General features: G+C 41.5%; 1 protein-coding gene across 5 annotated transcripts in view; it reads right to left on the bottom strand.

The window, feature by feature from the left end:
• LOC115095308 (transmembrane protein 170A) overlaps window positions 1-23,448 on the bottom strand; it is an 87,818-nt gene that overhangs the window by 48,145 nt on the left and 16,225 nt on the right. For 2 of the 5 annotated variants that reach the window (XM_029608806.1, XM_029608808.1), the window contains exons 2-3: window positions 21,250-21,351; window positions 238-360 (exon numbers count right to left, since the gene is read on the bottom strand). In XM_029608806.1, coding sequence (XP_029464666.1) covers window positions 238-360; window positions 21,250-21,342 — 216 coding nt within the window. In that variant the 5' untranslated portion in view covers window positions 21,343-21,351. Of the gene's footprint in view, window positions 1-237; window positions 361-8,973; window positions 12,815-21,180; window positions 21,352-23,448 lie in introns of those variants that run through there. The other 3 variants (XM_029608812.1, XM_029608811.1, XM_029608809.1) reach the window with 3 other exon arrangements.

Below are 23,448 nucleotides of genomic sequence, written 5' to 3'. Positions count from 1 at the left end.
CATAGATGGCTGCTCCCTCGGCATCCTGGGACACGCCATCCCCAGAGCTAGCATGCTGAGTTTTCTTGGGCTCTGTGAGCTAGGCCTCCACAATAATCATAGCTATTTCCAGCCTTGGAGCTGAAATGTGGGTCGGGTCGCTCACAGGATAATGCATCAAATTCCCATTAAGCGATTCCTTCTTAAAAGTGTTCTATATTTCACTGCTGTTAGTAATAATGATAGTTTTTTGTTTACCTCAAACGATTTTAGTTTTGGGTTATCTAAGATTCCTGCTAGTTTGTTGAGGAAGCGTGATGCAGACACTTTCCGCGAGGACTTCGCACTTTTCTTCTCCTCTGTCATCCTTGATATCTTCTGCTAACATTCAGCATACATGAGAAATAAGGATAGTCACAAGCAGGACAAGACAGATAAAACAGATGGAGAGTAATGGTAGTTAACACAACAAACATTCCTATCCAAACACACAACTGACCAAACGATCTGTTCAGAACCTTCTATCTAGAACCTTCTAGAACTTAGAGGTGATGAGCCATTACAATTAAAGGCCTCTATTTACTAAGTGCAGTGATGCACGTTATTGCTAACATGCATGTTTGTGACCCATTGCACTAAAAATATGAACTTAATGGAATGAAAATATTAATGAGCTTTCACATGCAAATGCAGGCAAACCAGTTTATTAATATTAAAATAACTATGGCTGACAGCATTGCTAGACTAATGCATTTGCTGATTTCTTGGCCATGCTTCCACCCCATCCCCCATGAGAAATGTAGGCTCCAGATCCCTTCCCCTGAGGGCTCCCTTTCTTGAACAATGAAGAACAGAGGAAGGTCTCAGGTTAGCCAGGACTATTTTGGAGAGCAGAATGAGTGGGGATCTCTCTTTCCCCAAACAGCCATGACCCTTTGCCAGATAGGGTGGGAGGATATGAATGGACCTGCAGGGAGAACTAGGATCACCAAGGCAGAGGCCTCTTGAATATGAGCCCCTTCATTTCTTGGGGAAGGTGTCTTCAAGGGTAGAAAGCCTCAAGCTACAAGCTCCTACTTTGATCTCAGTGGGGGGTGGGGGAGCTGCCTTGCATTAGCAGTGGTCTTTCATTAACACCACTAACATACACGTTATCATCCATGGTGACAGTTTAACATGGCATTCACTAAAGGCTTAAAGCCCTTTAGTATAAACTGCATTAACACTGATGCATGTTAAAAATGTGCATTATATTTGCTTTAATAAATATGCCCCAAAGTCTTCATGGGCCTCCTACCAACTACCTTTACTAGGGATACACTTCATGTATGGAGTGGAAGAGTAGCCTAGTGATTAGTGTAGCAGGATACGACCCAGGGAAACCAGGATTCAAATCCCACTGTCACTCCTTGTGACCTTAGGCAAGTCACTTTACCCTCCGTTGCCTCTGGTACAAAATTAGATTGTAAGCCTTGTGGGGATAGGGAAATACCTACAGTACCTGCATGTAATCTGCTTTGATGTAGACTTTGAAGTGCCAAAAAGTGGAATATAAAAATCTAAATAAAGGAGCACTTATTCACCGGCAACACCAGTTTTAAGGGGACCTATGGACTCTCATGTAATAAGTGGGGTAAGTAACCCTATTCGAACGGTTATCCCCGAAATATCCTTTTCATCGGGATCTACTGACAGCCCAGGGCCAGCGCAGCAACCTCAACCACAAACGGACAGTTTAATTTTCCCAATACAGAGTCTTCCTTCTGGTTCTGGGGAGGGGATAAATCCTGTTTTAATTACCTCTATTAATATCGGTAATACAGAGGAAGGTGGGGCTCAGGGAAGTTCAGGATACCAAGAGATGGCTCCAGAACATACTGATCCCCAAAACATCACTCTGGGGGATGTCTGGAAGGTCCTGGTTTCATTACAGAAATTTGTATCCAGTTCAATGGTTCAAAATAATAAGACAAATATGGAGATAAAAAATGTCTTAGAACTACATAATAATCGTTTGAACCAATTGGAGGAACAGGGAAAAATTATGACAACTCAGGTTGCCATAATACAGGATGCTAATAATTCATTCATAAAAGATGGTTTGGTGACTCACCGGCAAATAGAGAACCTAGAAAACTTTAATCGTAATAGAAATTTGAGACTCTTAAATTTTCCTCAAACTAGGTTACTATCTGCGATTGAGTTACTAAAAAAATATATGATAGAGATTTTAGCAATATCAACAATTGATGAATCCAATATTTCCAAGATTTACTATATACCTACTACTAGGTTAAGATATCAGGATGAAGAGGGTGGTATGGATGTTGTTCAAAATTCTCCAAATTTAACATCTTTTTTAGAATCATCAGTGGATGATATACCGCAAAGGGCCACTCTTCTAGTTACATTTTGCAGGGAGAGGGACAAATATTTGGTCATGCAAAAATATTTTCAAAATAAAGATTTTTTGTTCTGCGGACAAAAGATCCAAATTTTTCCGGATGTCTCTCGACCTACACAACTCAGAAGAAAACAATTTTTGGCTTTAAAGCCAAGAGTGTTGTCTCTAGGGGCAACATTCTTACTAAAATTTCCCTGCAAATGTACAATTATTTATCAAAAGAATAAATTCATATTTCAAGATCCCTCTCATCTAGAATCTTTTCTAGTAAATAAAGAACAGGGTTGAGGTAAGAAAAAGCTGCAATAAAAAAAAATGTTTTGCTCCCTATTCATGTAAGATGGTACTTACAGATTTCTTTGTTTAAAAATACCTTTAAATATCCTCCCTTTATGAGGACTAAAGGTTGTTGTTAACACATATTTTAGGATGTAAGATTTGGAAGTAATATCTGTAGTTTGCCTGTGTTACAAAACTGTTTCCTGATTTTGTACAAATGGAAATTTGTTTAAAAATCACAATAAAATATAAATAAAGGAGCACATTATGCAAGGCAGCTATTCCTTTTTTTCCCCCTTGTACCAGGCATTTTCCTTCTTTGCCTTTGGGCTTCTGGAACAAGGGCTGGGAACTAACTGTATACGCATTCATTCTCAACTACCTGGAGATTCATTTCCTTATTTTATATCCCCTTTCCACTCCCCTAGTCCAGTTATTGCATTAACAGCCTTTACAGCAATAGTCTTCTGCTGGGGTCCCTCTGGAATCCTGCGATGAACCACCTGATGTCAGCATTACATGATGGCTAGGATTCCCTCCCCTCTGGGTGCTGTGAATGCTGCATCAGCAGCATCCTTTTCCCCAGAAGGCCTGGGGAGTGGGAAATGTAATCTGAGAACCAAACTCAGGACCTCAGGATGGCAGTGCACAGCAGTGTCTCTGAGTTACCGGGCCAGCCCCTGGGCAGCTAGACTTAAACTATCTTCCACAGTGCTGGTTCAGAGAGACCTTCTTTTGACTTGACGTTTTGTAACTCTTTAGCTTCCTGCCCACCTGAAACATGCTTCATTCCCAATCACTGTCATTTATGACTACGAGAGAGCCAAAGAAGAGGCACCATGGACCTACTATTTATAGCAACAAAAGATTTTCCCCCAGTTAACTATCATCACCACTACCTTCATCAGCATTCTGTCAGTGTTGCAGTAGGGAAAAAAACAATAATGGGCGATTTCAATTATCCTAATATGAACCAGGTAAATGTCTTCTCATGAAGATGTGGGATGACTGAGCAACTTTCTTAGGCTAGAGGCAGAAATCAGACTGACTCCAGCCTTTCGTCATGCAGCATTCAGTTTATTTAACATTTTCAACATACAGTCAGCACGGTGTCTACCATACCTTCTAGCAGTACCACTCGCAGGTTTAATCAGGACAGAAATGTATATAGGAACTGCCTTCTTCTCGTAACACTGCTTACCTCTAGCAGGAATACTCACAGCTCTAGATAGGACAGAAATGTATTTAGTAGCTGTCTTCTCCTAGAGATGAGGGGCTTCCTGATCCCAGCTGGGTTCCGCCTCTTAACTTTCCCAGCTGAGTCCCACCCAAAACTCTTCCTGCCTAGCAGGGTCCCAACCACAAAGCTCTTTCCCTCTGTGGGATTTAAGGTGGACCATGGCATCTAGCCTGGTCCTGCACAGTTTAAGGCAACTCTTTCACAGAAGCATCAAACTGACAAGAGGAGGAGCTACTTTAGATCTAGCTCTCAGTGAAATGCAGGATCTGGTGCAAGGAGTAACGATGGTGAAGCTGCTTAGCAATAGTGATCACAACGCAATTACATTTGATATAATTACTAGAGGAAGAATGATAAATAAAACTACTGTAGTAGCATTTAACTTTAAAAAGGAAGACCATGATAAAATGAGGAAATGAGAAGGAAATTAAAGGGAGTAGATACAAAGGCTAAAAGTCTGCATGAGCTATGGAAATTATTTTAAAATATCATCTTGGAGGCTCAATGCAAACAGGTAGGAAAAGAATGCAATGGAATGGCTTCGGGAATGCTTTCCAATTGGGACGTACACAAGCAAAAATGTTGTCTCGTTTCATAGGTCAACAACATTGTTTAGTTTGTTTTAGACAAAAAAAAAATATATGCTCATTATTCCTATTAATAAATTTCCACTAAAGTCTATTTTGGGCTCCATTATTGGGGTTTTCTAATCAATTCTAATGAAACTTGTGGGTAGACATCATCAGCTAGAGAAAAGCTGCACTAGCACTTTAAATTGTAAAAAGAGACCCTAGACTGAATACCAACATTTTCTGAAGTCATTGTTGAGGATGCAGAGCTCAATCCCGCTCCCTCAACAGGTAAGATCATTGACTTCCTCAAAAAAAAAAAGGGAAGGGGTACACAGGTAGATCCCGCCTAGCAGGTCGTGCCTACGGGTGTGCCCTTCAAATGAAACTTTAAGCGAAGTCAAAAGAGAGTCATAAGACTGCCCTTGGACAGGTTAGTTAACTAGTTAAAACACATTTATCCATGACTGGAGTAAAAGCAGGAGATGTTAAGTATAAGTTATTGTTAGCTTCTCAGGCATATCTGATACAATTGGTACAAGACCTGAAAATGTGTGGGGAGATTGGTAGAAATGACGTTTCTACCTTACCTGCTCTCGGCACTTACCGGTCGCGTGCCGGGTGGTCTCCAGCTGCGGGAGGAGAGGAGAATACCTTCACCACCACGCTCGAATCTGCACCCGCTGCCTTTCAGCCACCCTAGGGGCTAAATTCACACCGGGAGCCAGCTGCTAGACCAAGGTTCACCTCCGAGAGATATCGAGAATCACCTTAGGAAAGTCTCGACTGTGGGAGGGACCCTTAGGTTTCACCGCAGGAGACATGGGGCTCTCTTCTTGAAGGTAAATTTTCTTTCTTCTTGTAAATGTTACAGACACTATCCACACGAGAATAATGTATCTGCTATGGAGACGGGGAAATACTGAAGAGCTATACTTACTGCATGGGTATATGTAGGGTGACGTCAGCTTTGAAATCTGACTCCATCTCTCATCTGCTATCAGGAGAGCACAATACCATTGGTCCTGGGTCCATCTGGGTACATGCTAGGAAATTAGCCATTATGCATGGGGAGTCCCATGCTGAAGGTTGCATAGCAGAGCTATTACTAAACACAACCTGGCACCATGTAGTGGAGAGTGGACTGCAGTGAACAGGGTACACAGAACTGCTTGTCCAAAGTTACTTTCTCCTCAGGGCATGCCATCCAGACAGTAATGGGATGTGAAGGTCTAAACCAGGGGTCAGGAACCTTTTTGGCTGAGAGAGCCATCAACGCCACATATTTTAAAATGTAATTCCGTGAGAGCCATACTAACTACAACCCCCCACCCTCCTGACTCCCCCAAGACCTACCAAATTAATCTACTACAACCCCCTACTCTCCTGACGTCCCCAAGACCTGCCAAATTAATTTACTACAACCCCCCATCCTCCTAACACCCCCCCCCCCCCAAGACCTGCCAAAAGTCCCTGGTGATCCAGCGGGGGTCCAGGGCTCGCAGACAAATCTTTAATAAAAAAGTAAAAATCTAACAAAACCCCCCACCCTCCTGACGCCCCCCAAGACCTCCAAAATTAATTTACTACAACCCCCCACCCTCCTGACGCCCCCCCAAGACCTCCAAAATTAATTTACTACAACCCCCACCCTCCTGACCCCCCCTAAGACCTGCCAAAAGTCCCTGGTGGTCCAGCAGGGGTCCGGGAGCGATCTCCTGGACTTGGGCTGTCAGCTGCCAGTAGTCAAAATGGCGCCAACAGCCCTTTGCCCTCACTATGTCATTGGGGTTGACCAATGGCGGCGGTAGCCCCTGTGACATAGTAAGGGCAAAGGGCCGTCGGCGCCATTTTTACTACTGGCAGCCGACAGCCCAAGTCCAGGAGATCGCTCCTGGACTGCTCCTGGACCCCCGCTGGACCACAAGGGACTTTTGGCAGGTCTTGGGGGGGTCAGGAGGGTGGGGGTTGTAGTAAATTAATTTTGGAGGTCTTGGGGGGCGTCAGGAGGGTGGGGGATTTTGTTAGATTTTTACTTTTTTATTAAAGATTTGTCTGCGAGCCAGATGCAGCCATCAAAAGAGCCATATCTGGCTCCCGAGCCATAGGTTCCTGACCCCTGGTCTAAACTGATGCCCATGTAGCTGCTTTGCAAATGTCTTCAAAAGAAATGGCCCCAAGTTGAGCAATTGAAGTTGCCATGGCTCTCACTTGAGAAGAGGCCCTACTGCAGTTCAAGAGATTATGCTTTTTCTCCATTTTCCAGGCGATTTGGGAGTGTAGAGACATTCAGCCACCGTGATAATTTGCCTGGTCATGATTTGGTCCCAGACAGCGGTAACAGATGTCATGTCCATCTGTAATGGACATTTTCCTACCACCTATATAGTATTTGAAGCCACACATGGTGGGCTTCTTGGAGCTAGACATCCTGTGAAGAACTTTTTTTCTTTTTTTAATATGTAACTGAAAAGTGCTGTCTGGGGGCTGCTGAGGCAGCAAGGCAACTGGAAATTAAAAAAAAAAAAAAAAAATCTAAAGAATAAGGTTACTACTGAAGAAAAATACAGAGAGATGGGGTACACGTCGGTGTGGATGCTCAGATGGAGAAAAGACTGAAGGGGTGCATGAGGCAATGTCCATGCAGGAGTTCCCTCACCTACTCAGTACAGCAAAATCTCTATGAGCTTAGAGAGAGGGGTCCATTTGGTGCCGGCAGATGACATCACGCACGACACGATGCATGGCTAATTCAGTACTGCTTGTCGACTGAGAATTCACTAAAGAAAAAACCAAACAAAAAAACCCCCAAAACTTACCTTCCTTGTAACTGTCACCCTAAATACAAAAGACTAATAATGCTACAGGTATCTTTAATATATTAAACCCTTTATTAATATACTGTATAAAGACACCAAAATTAGAAATGTCAGTAGAAAAATAAAAAATATAACATTTAAAACATTTTTGCTATCTACCATTCAGAAACATTTGATCATATTTAGCAGTTAGTGAAATAATTCCCTATACATAATTCATTTTAACATTTTAGTCAAGTAGTACACCATATCACCAGAAAATAATATTCATTAACTCTATGAATAATCACTCTGCCAGAAAAACATAAGCTGAGCTGTGTGACAAAAGGAGCGGAGATTGTGTGTGTACATGCTTTTTTTTTTAAATATATAAAAGGCAGCCCCATAAAAAGGACCGCTACTCCCCTTTTCTGATACTGAAGGGAAATGGTAGACACCCATACTTCGAAGTGTCCTTCCAGTGCTAAAAGGCACTGTGTGAAAAGTTAAACTGCTTGGTGAACGAGTACTTTAAAGCTCGGTCACACAGATCCCAATAAAGCATGGCTTTTGCCAACTGAACAGAACCTACAGTTCTGAAATACACAGGGAAAAAATGATCATTAAAAACCTGTGTGTGATGTAATCTTCTAGGAATAAATGGGAGAGGACGACTGATGAGGAAAAAGGAAATCTTGCTGACTTGCTTTTTCTGAAACCTTTCAGAAACTGCTAATCAGGTCCCCTCTTACAGAATGAGTTCATGCCTCTTATACTGGAATTATTTGCTCCTAAAGTCTTTGAGGTTCAGCAGCAATGGGTACAGACTGTCTGTACCCAGGCTAAAACTCAGAGGCATGGATTCATTCTAGAAGACAATCCAAAGTGTGCCACACACGAATCAGTATAATCACAATTTATTGTAACAAACAGTAGGCAGTGTTCAAGCAATTTGACTGTATAACAGAGCATCTCCAATGCATGATGTCAGGGCGCATAACGAAATGAGCACCGATTTGGTTTATTAAAACCACATGGGTGCCTTACAATTAAACGTATAAGCAGCGACAATCAGCAAGACATACTCTGAGCCTCTTGCTCACAAGACATGATTTCCAGAACCAGGGAAAGACTGTTGGGGTACTGCTATGGCTGGCTTTTCACCTGGATTTTGTAGGTCTCAAGGTGTATTGGGGTCAGTACGCAGCCTCTGGAATCCTGTGTAGCTAAAACTGTGAAGATGACAGCTGTCTATTGAATCTTTTTGTTGACTCAGGAGTTTCTTCTTGCTGCTTTGGGCCTCAAGCTCATTGTTTCATGAGCCTTCATTTTTAACTACCCAGAGATTTTGCCCCTCTTTTATATCTCCCCTCCGCCCTACCTTGTCAGGTTATTGCATGGCCTCTGTGCTGGGACAGAGGCCATGCAAGCACTGGCACTGAATCATTCCAGGCATCACCCTTAAGAAATGACCATAACCCCCTCCCCAAACACCCAAGAACTATCATCACTGTATCCACCGCATCCCCTGCCCACTCAGGGATCAATCCGGGGTCCTTCTGCATGTGCAGAGCGCTGCCACTGAAGCACTAGGCTGGCTGCCCTGAACCTTCTAATCATCTGGAGCAAAGGTTCACTACAGTGGCATCTACACACCATACTCTCTATTAAATATTCAACAGACCGCAATATCTGAACTCAAGCCAACCACAAAAACACTTTTAATAAAGCCGCATCTTTACCAGCTGCCTGTTTTTTTTTTTTTTTTTAATAAAAAATAAGGGAACTGGGGATCATTGATGGCCAGAGTTTGTATTTTCTTTGCAAATTGATAAAACTTCTGCCATTTTAATATCATTTTTAATGTACATTCTGGGTGCTTTACAGGCTCCTCTGCATCCACGTCACTAAGGTAAGTTTTAAGCCTTGAGAATTAATGTGTTAACATTTCCTTGGCACAGGTATAGCTGTGCAAGACTTAGTAAATATGTGACTGAAAATTCTAGCCCCTTTGAAGCCGCTGGCTCCCTGGTGCAGCCATAAAATACTGCCTGCCTTTAACAGAAAAATAAATTTCCCCTCCAGCCCCACCCCCAGGCATAACTGCAGTGTTTCTGGATCCATTTACTATATACAATCCTGCCATATGCAATGGATTTGGGGGTTGTGCTTTTCGGGTTATTTTGCATTCAGCGATCTTAGGAAAACTAACCCATGGGCCAATGCTGCCCTCAGTGTTAAGATTCCTGCTGGTTGATTGTGCCAATGAGAACACAGCATGGTACAGGGCATAAACAATTAAAAAAAAAAAAAAAAAAAAATATCAAATAAAGAAACCTTGCCTCTGCTTACATGTTTCCCCCTCTTGCTTTTAGTGAAACCTGAAGAACCATGCTTTAATGATATGCAAGACAGTAAGTTTAGTAGGGAGTTATGGCAGTGAGCTCAATTTGTTTCAGTGTGCATGCTTTGAAAGACAGCGGCCATTTCCTCCGACTTACATCCCACTTCCTCCAATTTGCATATTCTTAGATTAGCCAGGCCCTTTTACAATGCATTTTCAAATAGCATATCCAGGTAAGACGTGGCAGCAGTCATCGTGCTGATCGGTGATGTCACTAATGATATACATCATATTACCAGTGCCCTTTAGCCCATTAAAAACAACACATGGAACATAGAGGAAGACTGTGGCAATATTAACAACTCAGAAGAAGCAATAAACTCAAGGAGCAAAAAGCCAAACTTGCTCTTTCAGTAGCATCCATATGGGAATAATTTTATGTGCCTCATTGGTTGCTGAAAATCAACTGATGGGGGAATGTGGGAGAATAAGTGCACGCAAAACTTGATTTTGCATATAGTTGTGCCCGCACTTCCGATAGGTGTGCTGGGGTGGAGGGTGGGGAATCATTTAGGCACACCCATTTGATTTTTGAAAGAATGCATGTAAATGTACATGGCAAAAGTTACACCTGCTTGTGTGTACCAGTGCGACCCTGGAATTTTCAAAAGGAGACTTATGTGCATAAGTCTGCTCTGAAAATTCTGGTTACAGTCTGCAGCTACTTTAGTCCTACATGAGCTGTAAAAAAAATGCGCACGTGCAATCAAGACATAGTGAATACTAACAAGTACACCATGCGTTGAGCAACCATTGCTCCCAGGCCATATGAGCACAACAACAAAGAGTCTGTTCTGTTTGGACCAGATTGAACAAATTCATGCGATTTGTAGCCTTACAAATGTACTTATCTTTACCTGATTTCTTCTTACATGGGCTTCTCCCTTCTGGCTAGCCAAGGTACAGAAAACTAGGCCAGAAATCACAATCTAAAAATGTTGTGTTTTGTTTATTCTGGGCTTGATTAAAAGATACAAACCTCCAGGATTCAATAAATGCCCTCCTGAAACTGGGCATAATAGCTTTTCCCCATTAGTCATACCTTTTAATATAAACATGGCAATAATTCTTCACTTCGACTTTAAAATAATGCTCTATATTTTATGGCAAAATGATATTACTGCTCCTCTCCCACTGCACAGATTACAGCCTGAAGAAATGGCAGCTCTGATTCAGGTGGCTTTAAGGTTTATGGTGACAGTTGCTAATTATATACGGTATATATATATACATATATATATATACACTCATACATACACACAAAATTGTGCAAAGATATTTTGGCAAAACAAACATAGAATAGTAAGAAAAATGAATGTCTTGTCAAGGTTTGGGGCAGCAGAAGGAAAACCCCTTTATAGCATGCTCTGCATCAAGAATGTAAGCTGAGACCCTCAACATGCATGAGCTATTAACCAATGTCAACACAAAAGCATGTGGCATGAAACTGAAGTTTAGAATGCATTTTCCAAACAATGAGCTCATTTATGAAACAAATAAAAGTAAAAAAAAAAAAGTCACCTGGTAAGTTTCCAGCAGTATCCAAATAATAATTATGAAATTTCAGGATGCTGCTTGGGACTGTGAAGAGTACAGCTTTTAGTAATAAAAATATTCATCACGACAATTATTCATCTGGTCTAGATCATTTGGGATACTTTTCAACATTTCCCCACATTTGTTCTCAGGCATTAATGAAAATACTTGGCACAGTATTGCAGAAATAAGATGATAAAAGGTGGTTCATTAACAAAATGTTAGCCAGGTGCAAATGGATGGAAAGAAGTGATGGCGCGGTACAGAATCACATTAAGTTGGAGGTACACAGAATGAACAGACTGTAAATACTCTCTGCCTCAACGGAGGAACATACATTTCTCTAGCTCTTGACCAAATCACATTTTCTGCTCATTAGAATCCACTGGACTGGAAGATAAACCCTTTTAAGAGAGGAGTGGTGATCACAGAGTCACTCAAAGAGAGTCCAGATTAGATTTTTACAGATGCCACTGGATTTGCAAGCCTGATAGAAACTTGGCTTCCACCTTATCCCAACTCAAATCTCACGGAGAACTAAACTGTACTAAAACTCTAGCGGTCTCTGGCACTCTTCTGTAACTAGTCACAGATCTTCTGTTTGAGATGACAGTGACATGCCTCTCAGACTACATTATGCAGAACCTATAACATGATGGGAAGTAAACGGCTCTTACCACACAGGGTTTTCTCTCCTTGATGAACAACACATCCTATCTGTCTTATGGCACCAACCAGAGTAAATTACTAGGATTATGAAATGGTGATTATTGAAATTCAAGTAATCAAGTTAAAGTTACAAAGTCCTTGACCAATGAGTAATGTATTTGGAAAAGGACAATCAAAATTACGGATAGGGGAACAAAGCAATCAGATTGATTTACAGAGCACTCTGAGCTGTGACTAAATTCGCTGCTCAAAGAACTAGAAGAAAATTATATTTTAAAAAGCATTTTTTATAATTAAGAACTCCATTTTTAAAGCTTTCTCCAGCGTGCAGCTTCACTGTCAAAACTGGCATGTCTCAACACACTTGAGACATGTTGTGCCTTAATCGTGCTGCATGGTCATCGGATAGCCTTTTCAAAAATCATAATGGTGCAGTTTTCTGCCTGAATGACGTAAATATGGACATGAAACGGAAAGAAAAAGCTTGGTTTAAGAACTTAAAAGCATTATTTAAGTAACTCCATCAAAGAAGAAACATGGTTATAAGAATAACAATCGTCAAGACTAATCCTTATGAAGTATCCATTCACATCTTCAGAAAGGCTGCCTCGGTCCCAAAAGCACACAGTTATCAGAAACATCAGAACAACCCATGAAGGTCCGACATCTTCCATCCGGTCATCCAGACAGCCAGGAAACAGATTTCAGAATGCATCACCTTTGTTCATGGCCACTTATTTTCCAGCTCTCGCAAATACATCTTTATTCTTCAACTTGATTGCCACAGCATACCAATGAAATGCTGCTACAGGGTAGCTAAAATCCGCAAGTAAGAAACAACCACGACACAAAACGTTTGTCCAACACCCAGAATCAATGCTTCGAAAGGGATCATTTCTTTCCCGGCAGCTCTGTACACTCCAGCAATGGCTGCACCTGGTACAAAAGAAAAAGAAGCGGAATATTAAAACACGCAATATTCACTCATGGAAGATAGCTCCTTTAGGATGGAATAACAGGCTGGGCTGTGCTGTTGGAAAGACAGTCTAATTTGAGCACTTGAGTGCATCTAGGACTTTATAATACCAACCATCCAATATATCTCAGAAATCCTTCAGGAGGAGGATAATCACCAGGGCCACGTCAAAAATGCAGCTGGGGGAAAGTTACCCATTTCGTAATTCTTAAGCTTGTCTATGATTTTCCGATTATTCCAAAATGTTCTCTTTGTTGCTGGAATTTGTTTAGATCTTTTATTAGAAAGATATTTCCTTATGCCTTGATCAGGCTCCAGGCTGAAAATGAATAGAAAATTACGGGAACTAAGCACCAGAGGCATGAAGCATTGTTCCTATACATCCCAAAAAATGGGAAAAACCCTTTCAGGCTTGAAGTCTCCCAATTATGAGGAAACTGAATCCCTTTAAGAAAAAAAAAAGTTATATGATTAAAAAAAACCCAAAAAACAACTTAATAAATTTGGTCTAATACATCCATAAATTTTAGGAAACTATCCCAGTTTTCTAGATTAACTAATGATAACGTAAGAATGAGGATGAAAATTCTGCTGATGTAGTACTTCGAAATATGTCAAAATGTCTCATTCTGCGTAGCCTGGATATTTATTGCTGATCTTTAATACATTGCTACTTGCAGATATTAGTGATTATTTTTGATGTGAAGAGAAGGAGGATGTTCTTAAAAAGTGACCAACTGCCATTAACAAGATTTTTGGCAGAGGATTACATAATAAACATACAAGAAAAAAAGAGATTTGGAGCATCCCCAAAGAAGTTATTTGGTGCATTAAGTAGATCCCACCATAGGTGCTCCATCAACACTCTCCATTTCACCACCAGATCTGCTTATATACACCAGTTCACCCAAATACACACGTGCTGTTTATGTGCCTCCCAGAGACCCAACAGCATGAGGTAGGAGAAACTCTGAATCAAAGGTTTGCTGTAACCAAGTAGTACAACTTTGACAATTTTAAAACTTTTACAAGTTGGGAAAAAAGTTGGGAATAAGCTCTCTTCTTTAGCTTCAGATACACACACACATACCAACTATGGCTTTGAAAACTGAAGTTTGGGGAAAAGTTCACATTTTATTGGAAGAAAATAATTTACAGTAATTGACCTACTAACCGGCCATCAACTATTCAAGTGGCCCAGTTACCGGTAACTGTTTCTGTGAATGAAGTACCAAGTCTGGAATAGTCCAGCTAACCAGCCAGTGTCAGCTGCCTTGTTTGCACCTCCATGACAACTGTCCTCAGCTTCTCTCATATGCATCCCATTCTCTGAAAGCCAGCCTTGTACCAATCAACCCTTTGGGGCTACCGCTGCGGCCTCAAACCTGCCGCTATCTTTCACTCTGTCTTATTTCTTCTCTCTTTTGGACTCTAGTTAGCTATCATTTATCATATACTTATAGATTGGCTACTGTTTTAACATTGTAGACTTCATTGTGGAAGAACCAAAATGTTTTCAGATTTTGTTACCCTGGAGGTTTTGTTTTCAGAGCTGGTGCTAGGTGGAGCAACCAGGACAACCACCAAGGGCCCCCACAGCACAGGTTAAAATACAGCTCAGACTTGAGCTGGCTTGCCACCAGAGAGCCGCCCATAGTCATGAAAGCATGGGGTCTATGAGCCAACCTATGCTCACAGGCTTTATGGTGGCCCAACCCTTCCTCCCACATGGGCTTCCTGTTATTAAGGAAACTCATGCAAGCAGCAGGGCCACTGAAGGGCCTGGGTGCATGGGTTGGCTTCCAGGCCCTGTGATGATTTACACTGCTATTGCCACAGTGTGTGGTGACACTTGAGGATATTTGCCAAACAAGGTGAAGTGAGGGGGAGAGCTGGAGAGGACCCAGGAAGGAGTCATGGAGAGAGGAGGGAAGTAGGAAGCAGAGGACTCCGGAAGGAGGCATGGGGAGAAGCGGGAGGGAGAAGTACTGGGACAGGACCAATGGAAAGGGAAGGAAGAGGAGGAAGATAAGATGGAGGAAAAGGTGGTAGGTCAGAGGGAAAGGAGCAAGTGTCAGAAGGGAGAGAAGGCAAAAGAGGCCATGGGAGGGGGAGGGGGAGGAGGAAAAGGAGCTGAAGGGTCCATGGGGTGGGGGTAGCAGGCAGAGGAGCACGAAAGGAGACAAGAAGGGAGAGGGTAGGAAGGTGAGGAATCAAGAAGGGGCCATGTGGGAATGGGACTTGTGATTGTGGACTTCCTCCCAAAATTTCTGTCCTGGGTATCAGTATGTCTGTCTAAAACTGACCCTGCCTTGCACTATGGATAACAAAGGCACATCAACATCACCATTATTTACTGATGACATGCTTTTACACCCAAAGAGGTCAAAGCAGATTAGAATTTTGTTACATTTAAATACAAGACTCCTAAGTGGGGTACGAGTCCCAGGCATAGGATGGGGAGAAGCTATGGTAGAGGTCAAGGACATAAAGAGTCATGGGATAGGAGATGATATCCTTTCGTGGATTACAATCTGGTTAAAAGACAGGAAACAGAGAGTAGGATTAAATGGTCATTTTTTTCAGTGGAAAGGGTAAACAGTGGAGTGCCTCAGGGATCTGTACATGGACCGGTGCTTTTCATTATATTTATAAATGATGTGGAAAGGAAGACGATAAGTGAGGCAATCAAAGTTGCAAATGATACAAAATTATTCAGAGTAGTTAAATTCACAAGTGGATTGTGATATATTGCGGGATGACCTTGCGAGAATGGAAGACTGGGCATCCAAATGGCAGATGAAATTTAATGTGGACAAGTGCAAAGTGTTGCGTATAGGGAAAAATAATCCTTGCTGTAGTTACACGATGTTAGGTTCCCCCAAACTCACCAATCTTGTAACAACTAGAGCACGTGCCCTATCCATTGCCGGCCCAGCCCTATGGAACTCAATGCCAGTAAATCTGTGTCTGGCATTACACCTCATTATACTATTTAACTACTGCCTATTTAGTATTAACCTTGTTTCTGTTCTTTGATTATTGATCTTTGATAAATAAATAAATAAATAAATAACGTTAGGAGCTACCACCCAGGAAAAAGATGTAAGCATCAAAATGGATAATACTTTGAAATCGTCAGCTCAGTGTGCTGCAGCAGTCAAAAAAGCAAACAATGCTTAGAATTATTAGGAAGGGAATGGTTAATAAAACGGAAAATGTCATAATGCCTTTGTATCGCTCCATGGTGAGTCTAATAATTCCTAACATTCTGTTTGCTTTTTTGACTGCCGCAGCACACTAAGCCGACGATTTCAATGTATTATCCATTATGATGCTTAGATAGGTTCCATATTAGGAGTTACCAGCCAGGAAAATAACATTGTGTAGCTAAAGCACGGGTTATTTTTCCCTATATGCAACACCCTGCACTTGTCCACATTAAATTTCTTCTGCCATTTGGATGCCCAATTTTCCATTCTCGCAAGGTCCTCCCGCAATTTATCACAATCCACTTGTAATTTAACTACTCTGAATAATTTTGTATCATCTGCAACTTTGATTGCCTCACTTATCGTCTTCCTTTCCACATCATTTATAAATATAATGAAAAGCACCGGTCCAAGTACAGATCCCTGAGGCACTCCACTGTTTACCCTTTTCCACTGAGAAAATTGACCATTTAATCCTACTCTTTCCTGTCTTTTAACCAGTTTGTAATCCACAAAAGGACATCGCCTTCTATCCCATGACTTTTTAGTTTTCTTAGAAACCTCTCATGAGGGACTTTGTCGAATGCCTTCTGAAAATCCAAATACACTACATCTACCACTTTACCTGTATCCACAAGTTTATTAACCCCTTAAAAAAAATGAAGCAGATTTGTTAGGCACGGTTCACATGGGTAAATCCATGCTGATTGTTTTCCATTAAACCAAGTCTTTCTAAATGCTCTGTCATTTTGATCTTTAGAATAGTTTCCACTATTTTTCCCGGCACTGAAGTCAGGCTCAGCGGTCTATAGTTTCCTGGTTAACCACTGGGTCCCTTTTTAAATATAGAGGTTATATTGGCCATCTTCCAATCTTCAGGTACATCGGATGCTTTTAATGATAGGTTACAAATTGAAATAGGTCTAAAATTTCATTTTTTAGTTATTTCAGAACCCTGGGGTATATACCATCCGGTCCAGGTGATTTACTACTCTTCAGTTTGTCAATCAGGCTACCACATCTTCCAGATTTGGTTCAGTTGATCTGAATCATCACCCATTAAAACCTTTTCAAAAACTGGTATCTCTCCAACATCCTCTTCAGTAAACATCAAAGCAAAGAAATAATTTAATCTTTCCATGATGGCATTATCTTCTCTAAGTGCCCCTTTAACTCCTTGATCATCCAATGGTCCAACAGACACCAACGCAGGCTTTTTGCTTCACATATATTTTAAAAAGTTTTTATTGTGAGTTTTTGCCTCTATGGCCAGCTTCTTTTCAAATTCTCTCTTAGCATGTCTTGTGTCTTACATTTAACTTGCCAATACTTATGCTTTATCCTATTTTCTTTCAATGGATCCATCTTCCAATTTTTAAATGAAGAACCTTTGGCTAGAATAGCCTCTTTCACCTCCCCTTTTAACCATGCTGGCAATCGTTTTGCCTTCCTTCCATCTTTCTTAATGTGTGGAATACATCTGGACTGTGCTTCTAGGATGGTAATTTTTTTTGTTAACAATGTCCACACCTGTTGCAAACTTTTTACCTTTGTAGCTGCACCTTTCAGGTTTTTTTCTACCTATTTTTCTCATTTTATCAGTTTCCCTTTTAGCGCTAGAGCCTTGAATTTACTTACTGTCCCCCTTCCAGTCATTAATTCAAATTTGATCATATTATGATCACTATTACCTCTCTCACCAAATCCTGCACTCCGCTGAGAATTAGATCTAAAATTGCTCCGATTATAGCAGCTTTTAAACTAGAACAAAGGGGAAAGCAGACAGTTGCTCAACAGTGCATAGTTTGGAGAAAAAAAAACTATCTTCAATGGACACTAATGAAGCATTAGAGTTAGGGCATCCCAACAGAGAGGTTCCAATAAGAAAAGTAGTCCAAGTACTTATAATTAAAAACTCACCTGAGCTAAAAGATTCCAATTTATCTCTGTCATGGGTGTAACCTGAACAGAGCAGCAGTTATTACCCTTAACACAAGACATGAATTACTACCCTTAAGCAATAAGCCTTGATGCTTTTGACACAACTGCAACATCGCTCTCTGCTTTGACAGGGGGGTAAGGGGAAAGAGGAATTGGAATCAGAGACAATGAATATAAGCCTTGACTTTTTCAGTCTGGGAAACTGATGTGCAGACATAAGGGAAACCCCCCCCCCCCAAAAAAAAAACTGTTTCTACAGCCAAGTTCATAAGCAAAGCACGTCAAGCAGCACTGTCTGAATTTTCGAGGCGGCTCTTCACCCAGTAAAAATATTGCAAGCAGTAAATTTTTTATGAAGGGTTGGGGATAACTGCACGGAGCTGCAGATACTGAAGGAAGGAAGGGGGTGGGTGGGTATGGAGAGCAGGGAACTTTTTTTTTTATCCTTATTAGTTTTAATTATTGGATATTAGTGTCTACTCTCAAATGTTTAATTAATGTTTGGAACATTTTTATGAGTTTTTAATTATTGGATATTATTCTATTCTTGACTTGTTATATAATATGTAATCTTTTAATTAGTATGACTTTATTACTATTGATTTTATATTTCTTGATTTTATTTGCTTTTTTTCTGAAGAATTGTTTTTCCATTGTGTACTGAATATAGAGTCTCGCTTGTTGTGGTTTCTAGTTTAGTTTTTGTCTGCACATTTCTATTTATACTTATGCTTTTTTTATTCTGTATTTGGTGAGGGTCTGCCTGTATAACCAAGGTGAGGATATTATGTCAGTTTGTAGTTTCTGTGTAGGGATCTATAGTAGCCTGGCTTGTTCTATTTTCCTAATAAATGAGGTATATTGGTGTTTTAGGGCTTGGTGGAATATTAGTATTACCTTTTCATTGGTAGGGTTGTTACTATTTGCATGCTGGCAGTTAGTGTTTTGGTACAGAGGTTTACTATATTGTTGTTATAATTCTTTTTACTCATGGCTTTCTGAGTGCTAAGCTCACACTGAACACATTACGATAGGCCTAATACCATATCGATGTCAAGATTCTTATGTTTCTTTTTTACTTTTTGTAGAGTTTGCTGGTTGGTACCTCAAAAGTGAATGTTAATATAATATTCATGTGATTTATTTATTTACATCAGACTGTACTTTTAGTATCATTTTTCAGATAAAATCTATTAAATGCATAATTTTTAATTAAACGTTTAGGGGGGAGGGGAGGGCGTGCAAGGCTGTATGGTTCACAAGGCAGAATTCGTCACCCACTGGGACAAGTAGGACACAGCTCTTGTCCTCCATTCCTGCTGGAGCCCAGTGAGAAATGGCAATTATCTTTCCCTACTGGGCCCAAAAGTGACAGCAGAAGAAAAAGTCTGGTGGCCCCACAGGGAACAGAAAACACAGCTTGTAAAAAAAAAAAAACAAACAAAAAAACCCCCAAAACAAAACTTACGTAACTTCTGTTCAGAGAGAGTACTCTTATCTTTCCGTTGTGTCATTCTCAACAATAAAAGTAATACTAAGGATTTTTTTTTTTTTTAGTTCAGCTGTGGATTGTTGTGAGCAGTGTCCATCACGACGGAAAAAAGATTGAGAATCTCTGCTTTAAGGCAGTACTGCTTTCCACTGCAATGTTTGTCCTCTTAGTAAAAAGAACAAACCAATGCATCCACTTTAGAGCATCAAGGTATACAACTTGGATAATGAGTCTCAGGAGAGCCCTATCAGGTCAATTAAATCTTCTTCACTTTATGCAGAGGGAAAGATTTAAAAGACTTCTTTACACTAATTATAATAGGGCCTTCCGCAGCATCAGACTTTCTTCCTATCTTCCCTCTGAAATATTCAAAGTCTTTAAGGCCTGCAAAATCAGACAAGGGAGCTCCTTTCTACGAAGAGTTGGATCATAAAGACCCATTTTTCACATTTCAAGGGAATTCTCCTCCCTCTAAATCCTCATCACTATCTCCACATCCTCTTTATACATTGGAAGACACACTCCCTTGGCAGAAAAAATTGAAGCAGAGCACAAGACCAAACTCTGCTCTATAGGAAAAAAAACAAACAAACATGCATGCCTTTAACAAATTCCTTTCATATAGCAGCCCTGGCCAAAGAAGCAGCCTTGAAGGGAGAGGGCAAAGGCACCACATCCCTCCGAGCACCCCCGCTAGGCCAGATTCCTGCGCCACAGGGCTGAGAAAAGGAAGCTCTGGTTACCCGATTCCTTCCCATGTTTCTAGTGTGGTGCTCGAGTCCCTGACGGGTATCATCTACCTAGAAGATCCCGCTGAGGCACCCTGCCCCCCTCACAGCACTAAAAAGTACCATTTTATCAGTTTCCCTCATCACCAGAGCAGGCATGGCAGTTTCACCTACTCCCCCCACCTGAAATCTGCAGGCTCCACAGCTGCTGCAGACTGGCCTTCGCCTCATGCCCTTATGATGCTGGCATGCTCCTCTAAAACGCCCCTACAGCACCACATGTTCCAAGGGAAGAGAACAGAAACAACAACAAAAAAATACCTACCACATTTACCCCTCCAACCTCTGCCTTCCTGAACCAGTCATCCCCTCTGAAGCCTTGCAAGCCCTCTGTCTTTTGTTAAGACAGGTGCAGGAGGGGAGGGGGAGAAATCATAGGGAAAAATTTAGTCTGATAGCCACCTGGCCCAGGCCTGTTCAACTGAGGGAGAGAGAGACCAATCTTTCAATTCAGGAGCTGCCAGAATACAAATTTTACCTGGTGGCTAGACTATGCTCCACTGAGGGAGGGAGAACTAGTCTTTCACTTCAGAAGCCGTCCGCTACTTTCAGTCCTCCACTACCCTAATCAGACCTTGGTCGACAGCATGGGATGCTCACCTTCCATCCGCTGGAGACAGAGATTGTTAGTCAGGTTGGAAAAAAATGCTGTCCGTTCACCCCTGCCCCCAAATCAATGACGGCATGTGGAGGTGAAGAAGGGTTTGACTGGGTTGCATGTTTGGAGGAAGGCTGGATAGTACAACTAACTAAAACTCAATGCTAGCTGTAAGAAACATTTGTCTGTTGTCACCAGTTTGATTAAACTATCAAGGCTTAGATGGTGGAAAGTCATTTTCAATCTACTTAACACATCATAAGCAATCAAAAATAAATTTCAAGATCTAACATACTTGTTAAGATTCCAGCAGAAATTGGTCCCACGATGCCCATCAACAGGATGGCGACAGACATGAACCTACCATATTTATGATGCCTGAGTGTGAAAAGTGCCAGAAGTCCTGCAGGGACATGGAAGGAGAGGGAGGAGACCAGTGCCCATAGGAAGACACCATACCACATCTCTGTAACAGAGAAAGAAGCAGAAGTAAAGGACATTCTCTGAACCATTAAAGGACGACTTAAGAACACATCAATCACAGTGACGTTTCCATCATCAGAGGGGCCAAGCCATGTGTTAGCCTAAGGGGAGGCAGATCTGGTCCTAGAGTGCTATAAGCCAGTAAGGTTTTCAGGATATCCATACTAAATATGCAAAAGGTGCATTTGTAGGCACTGCCTCTACTGCCTGAATGTGCAGGAGGTTCATTTGCAATGTGGACATCAGCTCGCAGCACTCAAGAGGTGGAATTGTCTACACCTCTGTTTAGCCCCTTCTCCTGTTTCTTGGATTTCTTCCATAATGAAAGTACAAGTCTCGGAATTTCCTCTGCTGTTATACTGAACAGCACTATAGCAGACTGAAGCCATGAAGCACCTACAAACAGCAGAATAAAGCAGAACCACCCATGGACAACATAAAATATTTGAATCATAGTGGAATTTAATGGATCATCTTATTTTTATCTTTACTGATTGGCATCGGTTATCTGGATCACAGGTTTAATCTCTAATTATTACAGTTCTGTTCTGATCCCGACATGTTACTTTTCATCGGCCTTTTTTTTTCTGTCCCTGCTTTGCTTTCAGTCCTATCTGAAAAGCCATCTGATAGGTCAGTATATCCAAACTACGGACTTCCCATAACTTTTTTCTTTTTTAAAATTTTCATTTACACATAAATGAGAAATTACTACTCACCTTATAATTTCTTTTTCTTTAAGACAGTCAGATGAATCCAGAACAAGTGGGGTATGTATTCCTACCAGCAGCTGGAGATGGAGTAAACTGATGTCACAGTATATACACCCCTGCAGTTACATCAGCCTGCCAGTATTCTCCTCAAAAGCAGCTGCGGACAGGCTAGCAAAAAACTTGATGAAAAACAGATAACCATTGCAATACTCAGCCAACAGGCAACATTGAGCTCAGACAAGAATGTAATAACACTAGTCTAGGGTCTGGAGTAACACTTACCAGTAAGTCCTGTAACACACAGGCACACAGGAAGATCATTATGCAATCATAAGGCAGCCCAAGGAGGGAAGCTGGATTCATCTGACTGTCCTAAAGAAAAGGAAATTATCAGGTAAGTAGTAATTTCTCATTTCTTAGTGTCCAGTCAGATGAATCCAGAACAAGTGGGATGTACCCAAGCTACTCCTGAATAGGGCGGGGGGTTGCCCGCGGTCCAGTGAAAACTGCATGTGCCAAGGCTGCATCCTCCCGGGCATGCACATCCAGACAATATCATCTGGAAAGGTGTATGAGGACCACGTCGCAGCTCAGCTAATGTCGACTGGAGACAACAATCTACTTCTGCCCATGACACTGCCTGAGCTCAAATGGAATGGGCTTGAACCCTACTAGGTAACTGTCTCCCAGCATCCACGTATGCAGTCATGGCTACCTCCTAAATCCAGCGATCTATTGTAGCCCGCGAGACTGGTTCTCCCTGTTTAGTACCGCCATGGAGGACAAACAGGTGATCCGACCTATGCAAAGGCCTAGAGACCTCCAGACACCTGACAATATGCCTTTTGACATCCAAGGGCCGCAACAGATGAGACTTTTCTACATCTCTCTCTCTGACCAGAGATGGCAGGGAGACTGACTGGTTTAAATGAAACTCAGGAGACCACTTTCGGTAAAAAGAGAAAAGGCTCCTGGCAAGACAAGGCCTGCAGCTTGGAAACCCTACGCGCATAACAATTTGCCACAAGGAATACGGTTGTCAAGGTCAAAAACCGCAAGGCCAGGGTATATAGCGGTCGAAACATAGAGCCTACCAAAAAATCCAAAACCAAACTGAGACTCCATAGGGGCACTGGAAACACAAAAGGAGGACGAAGATGTTCCACTACTTTCAGAAAACGAACCACATCAGAATGAGCTGACAAGGATCCACATTGACCGGAACAGGCGAGAGCAGTTACTTGTACCCCTAAGGAATAAAGGGCCAAGCCTTTATTCAAGCCATTCTGCAAAAATTCCAAAATGAATGGTATCTTGACCGAACAAGGAGAGTACCGCAATCCTCACACCAGGCCCTCAAACACTTT

Source organism: Rhinatrema bivittatum, chromosome 7 (genome assembly GCF_901001135.1).
Source record: "Rhinatrema bivittatum chromosome 7, aRhiBiv1.1, whole genome shotgun sequence".
NCBI classification, from domain to species: Eukaryota; Metazoa; Chordata; class Amphibia; order Gymnophiona; family Rhinatrematidae; genus Rhinatrema; species Rhinatrema bivittatum.
This window is presented reverse-complemented; position numbering and strand designations above follow the sequence as displayed.